The sequence below is a fragment of the Grammomys surdaster genome, unplaced genomic scaffold, assembly GCF_004785775.1.
Source record: "Grammomys surdaster isolate TR1022 unplaced genomic scaffold, NIH_TR_1.0 191, whole genome shotgun sequence".
NCBI classification, from domain to species: Eukaryota; Metazoa; Chordata; class Mammalia; order Rodentia; family Muridae; genus Grammomys; species Grammomys surdaster.
In genome coordinates this window covers 1,040,125-1,046,124 of record NW_021604636.1, presented here as the reverse complement: position 1 = coordinate 1,046,124, position 6,000 = coordinate 1,040,125, and the positions used below count along the sequence as shown (strand labels likewise).

Genomic DNA, 6,000 nt, shown 5'->3' with positions numbered 1-6,000 from the left:
CAAAATTCTTATGAGAAATTTGAAATTCAATGGCATATAAAATTGGTAATAAAAAATGGTCAAAAATAAGGAAAACATCCACGAAACTAAACTTAATTCTTCTAAAAGAGCAGCACTGTCTGTACTCTGTGCTAAAGTCAATTTCAGAAGGAACAATTATGAGTAATTTTACAATGATAAAAAGAAAGGCTTATCGGGGCAAAAATAGCAATCTTTAATATAAATGTATCAACAACAGTTCTTGAAAATGAAGCAAAATTCATTGAAAAGAAGAATAGGAGCATGAGAATAATTCCCCCTCAGAGATCAACAAAAATCAACAAACATAAAATCAACAAGCAGATGATCTGCACAGCATAGTGAGCGAACAGGATGTAAGCACACACAGAACACTCCACTCAACCACGACAATGCACATACTATCAAGTGCCCATTAGAAGCTTCTGAAACAGACCAATATTTGGTTAACAAATGGACCATAACCAAATAAAATGAAATTATATGCTATGTGTGTTCTTAGGCCATAATATATCTAAATTAAAAATCAACAACTTACAGGAAAGTTCTAATCATGGAAATAAAAACAGTACAAATTCAGGGATTAAATATAAGCACTAAAGAAAAATTTAAAGATTCAGAATTAAGTTCTATTTGTATAAATGAAGCACAGGCTAGAAGAGTGACTCTATATACAATAGGATGCTTTAAATCATACATAATTAAACACTCTTAATTCTATTTATAAAATATTTTATTTTGATTATTTTAAGAGTGTGTATGCGTGCATGTGTGTGTGCATGTGCATGTCCATGTGTGCATACTTGAGTCTGGGTGCCTATGTACACTTTTAAGTATTTCCCTTTTAATTTTTACCTAAATTTCATAGTGATCAGAGAACATGATCTATGTGACATTCATTTTTTGACATCCATGAAGATCTATTTTTGCAATCCAGAAGATGTTCAGTTTTGATAAACTATCTAAAGGTTCAAAGATGAAGCATGTTCTGAGCTTATTAGGTAATATCCTATGACACACAAATCAAATTTACTTAATAAAGATTTAAGTTTTGTATGCCTCTAAAAAGAAGATATAGAATTAAATAAAAATATATGCAACACATTAGTATGATAGGGAACAAATAAATATAGAAATTTTTTGTTAAGGCATATTAGTCATGAGTAAAATATGCAAATAAACAACTTAATTTTCTATTGGATGAAAATGAAGGTGAAGTACAGAACAATATAGAGAAGGAAATCCTAACAATAATCGTAGAAATCAACAAAAATGAGGAAAATAAATGAGAAACCAATGGAAAGAAATACTGTATCCGGAAAGCCTTTATAATTGGTTAGTCTCTAAAAAAAACAATATCCATGCTTTATTTGTAGAACAGAATACTAAATATGGCAATTATGCTAATACCCGAATGATTCTCAAAGTTAATGTGTGTCTTACTAACATCCTAACTTGCTCTTTCAAGGATTTGATAGCTGATCGAATACTGATATGTAAGCATCAGAGACCCACAGGCACCCTAAGGATTTTCACACTTGGGTTATGAGGATGAACACATAAATAAATTACTGTGTAAATATTATTAAAAAATTCACCAGTCAGATTTGCCAATATGGCTTACAGAGGAATAACATAAAAACAAAGCCAAGTGTGTTTAACAGGTTGTATTTATTATTTTCCATGGGATCTAAAAAGGAGGACATTTGGCAACAGTCATTCAGAAAGGAAACTTTCTACTTTTTGGATGGCTATTGCTTGACATTCTTTATAGGTAACAGCAAAATGAGTTTCAAACTCAGTGTGTTGTCTTAATGGGATTTATGGAAGCAAGTTATGATTCAGTCTTACTATCTGTATCTCTTTCCTCATTAAGGCATTCCCAGAAATTGGAAGACAGAAACGTCAAGGTAACACAGAAGCTGTCATCATGTCACCAGTTAAACCTCCCATGCATCTCTTGTCTCCATCACATGACAAATAGTGAACAGTGAAAGAGAAATATACTTTAATAAAAACAATCAACCAATCAACCAAACAACTGGCCAAACAAAAACCACAAAACCCACTGACTCTGAAATTATAGTTACTTGGGTGATCGATCATCCAAGGCAAGTTGGCAAAGTCATAGAGATTCCGAGGATTGAAAGCAGAGTACAGGAGTTAAGGCTCAAGTCCATGTGTTCGTTATAAAATACAATCTCTGGGATATAATGGTATTGAGTATCATAAAACCCATTTAAAGCTTCTTATCTAAGTCAATATAATATATATTTTTTCTTTTAAATTCTGGAGGACTTCATAGGCACAGTGAAATCATTTTTTTATACAAACGGAGAAACTGTCAGATTCTCAAACTACATGGATGGAAGTAAACAAGTTTGTGAATAGACCAAAAGCAACTACTTATATTAACAAAAATGATATCAGTTGTTAAAACTAATGTCTGTTATTTTGTAGAATCTCAAATATAAAACATTTGTATGAGTACTTATATGTATGATAAGATATAAAAGAAATGAGGGAAAAGATAAGTGAGCACTAGAACTAATTTGCATATAATGATATTATAAAATGCCAACTTAATTGTCATCTCTTAATTCACAACCCCATTCTTTGAAGGATCTCTTTCTTCTTTAAGTTACAAGAAATACAAAGTGCAATGGAAAGAACTTTAAATGACCAGTTTCCTAAATAAGGGTCTGGGCACTGAAAATCCCTAAACATGCTGGTTGTCCTTGACCCTTCTAATTTATATGATAGCATGCACCTGCTATGGGTAAGTGGTTAAAAAATACACCAGTTTTTAGAATAAGGTAAAGTTTTAGTCCCTTATCGTTTATCTCTATTGTATCCTTTTAGTAAATGTGTACTTTTAAAAAGGTGTAAATGTGAATCAAATACAGAAAAATGAACTTATTATTAAGTGTGGTTTCTTCTATGCTTCTTGCTCTATAAATCTCAGCTGTTGCTGGAGCTCATGTAGAACTTGTCTGCTCATGAGGAGCCAGGAGCAGTGAAACAAAGTCAGTGTCTACTATCCAAAACTGTAGAACAGCAACAAAAGACAACAAAGCAAGCTCAAGCAAGCAAGAAAAAAAAGAGGTGGATGGGGGGACAAAAAGCAAAAAAGGGGCTGAGCTAAATGTTTAAAGGAACAGATCTTGTAATTTAGCTTACGAATGAACTGAAAGGCACTTTCTGAAGACCTGCATTTTCCTCTCGCACCCGTTCTCAACATCTCAACATTCATTTATGCATGTTTGTGATTTAACACGGTGCTTCCCTATTTCTGAAGCACAATCACACTTTAAGGAAGTATCTCTTATTTGCACCTAAGCTTAATGGGTGGTGACCCAGTCTGTAAAATCACATATAAGATATATAAGGAACACTGTTTAGCTGCTGAGCTGTATTTCTCATTCTTCCCCTTTCCTCCTACACATCTTCCAGGAGAGACAACACTACCCAAGCCATGTAGAAACATTTTAAATAGCCAAAATGACAACAGTAACCTAGTTTAGCTACTTGCCGTAATGCTGAGAGCTGCTGTCTTTCCTGGTGAGTCAGAAGACTGAACATAAAGCTAAGCTTGTCATGGAGATATGTGGGCACACAGACGGAATCATTATCTCTAGTCTCTGACCTCCAGCTTAGTTAAGCGGTTAGTGTTTGGGGCAATAAGTACAGAAATTAGAAGCGGGAAGTGCCATTAGATCTGGGTCTGAATAGATGCCTTTTCCTCGATTTTGCCAGAGTGAATACTTTTAGAAGTAAGATCATCTCTGCCATCATCTATTATAGGAATATCAGATATATTCTTGTCATTTTGCCTTAAGCGGTAACTTTTATAAGCCCGCTGGATGATGGTTGCTGAAACTGCCTCTTGTTTGCGTTTTAAAGTAGTTGTAATCGGCTCATATGTGATTTTGAAAGGGTTTGCTAACATAAACCCGGATTCTATTTCTGAAAGGATTTTCTCCACTCTCTCATCTTTTCCCATCACTCTTTTCGTAAAGGCAAGTAAGATGTCAAGGCAATGGATTCTGTCTCCTGCAGCCATGGGGAGATCCATGGCCACAAGCTGGCCCTTGTTTGGTTTTGCCATGAAAAGAGGAGGATCGAGAGCAGCTGCAAAATCGGAAAGCTTGCTAGAGTCTATGTACTGTGTCCTATCAGGGTCAAACCTGTTCCATACCTGGAAGAATCTCCTAAAGTCATCTTCGCTTAAGGTCCTGGCTTTTTTCTTAGAAGGAATACTTAAGAACTCCATGATGAAAGCAATATACATATTAACAATGATCAACCATGATATGAGGATGTAACTGACAAAATAAAAAATCCCAACAGAAGGGCTCCCACAATCTCCTTTGACCTGAGTCCCTGGATTAATTTTATCAGGATCGCAGTCGGACCACTGACTGTTGAAAATTGCATCCAGCATCCCGTCCCAACCAGAAAATGTTGTAACTTGAAAGAGACAGAGCATACTGCTTCCAAAGGTCTCAAAGTTGGACACATCGTTAATTCCAGCTTCTTTCTTCACATAGGCAAAGTTGTACATTCCAAAGATGGCATAGATGAACATGACCAGGAAGATGAGAAGACTAATGTTCAGCAATGCTGGGAGTGACAGCATCAAGGGAAGCATCAGATCATGAAACACCTTTGGACCTTTCCCAGGACGCAGGATGTGGATGATGCGAGAGAGAAGTATCAGCTGCACAAGTGAAGGAGGCACAAAGTACGGTCCTATTGTCAAAGGTAGCAGCAGTCCTTAGTGTGAGAAGAGATACAATGAAGCAACAAAATTATCCAAATGCAGCTGTATATAGAAAATATAATTAATTTTGCAAATGATCTAGTTTTGTATGGTTCATGAATCTATTACTCCATCACTTAACCTATCTCATGGAACAGCATATTGGACACTGGGTTAGTTAACTATTAATTCTATCAATGATCAGGCTCTGTACCAAAATTTAGAATAGAATTCTTCTGTGTTATTATTTTAAGATAGGTTTGAAGTCACAGATGACCAGATCCACATTGTAGGTCAATAGTCAATTTTTTTCTAACATTGTTGAATTAAGGAATTTTGCCCAATCTCACTAATATCAAATACCTTCACAATGTATTATGTAAATATAGAAAAATGGATAATAAAAATTCTCTTAAGGACTTTATAATGCATTAACTTGTGATAGCTATTAGAGATGAATAGAATGTGAGACAAGGAGACATTATAGATAACCAAGACTATAAAAATGTATAGCACTCAGTGGTTCACAGATTTTAATCTAATTTATTTCTTTTATAAGTAGTATTTTAGTTTTTAAATATGAGTATAATATGTGAGCATGTCCTTATAGCTTCATGTTAGTTTTGGTTGCAAAGTTCATGGAGGACAGCATCATGAGGCTTTTGTGTATTTGCTGAGAGGAAGTAACAGGTTCCAAAAGTTTATTAACATGTCCACTCTCCAAGATGGCATTTTGGTGGGGTTCTGTCACGTCTATATTCCCTCTAATATTTATTAGTGACTCTACTATACTAGACAAATCCTCATCTCTCTGTAGTCTTCCAAGATGTCCCATTAATAAAAACACATCCTCACTTACTTGAGCACAAATTCATCCTCATGCTCACTACCAGGAAATGAAACCCCTGATTTAAACTCTGACTCTGCTGATGACATTAATTTTTCACATGACACTTTAAAGTGAAGAATTCATATTCTCTTCTACTCTATGTTTTAAGGCAAAATGACAGCCTATGTATCTTTGTAACTTTCCAGTGAGACTTCCAGGTATATTTTGTCCAATCATTTTTATTAAAAGATATGATGCATTTCTGACCTTCTGTGGATTATTCTGTCCAACACAATTCTTGCTTATCATCTTCTTGCTCTGTGATTCACACTGTCCTCATCACTTGCACTCAGCTGAAGACTTAGTAAGTGGCTCATGGTCTCCTTGTTCA

The 6,000-nt window shown here is 35.0% G+C and overlaps 1 protein-coding gene across 2 annotated transcripts in view; it reads right to left on the bottom strand.

The window, feature by feature from the left end:
- Window positions 1-1,670: 1,670 nt before the first annotated feature.
- The window catches only part of Scn7a (sodium voltage-gated channel alpha subunit 7), an 85,756-nt gene continuing 81,426 nt past the window's right edge, over window positions 1,671-6,000 (bottom strand). For both annotated transcript variants that reach the window (XM_028769237.1, XM_028769238.1), the window contains exon 25: window positions 1,671-4,794. In XM_028769237.1, coding sequence (XP_028625070.1) covers window positions 3,731-4,794 — 1,064 coding nt within the window. In that variant the 3' untranslated portion in view covers window positions 1,671-3,730. The remainder of the gene's footprint in view (window positions 4,795-6,000) is intronic.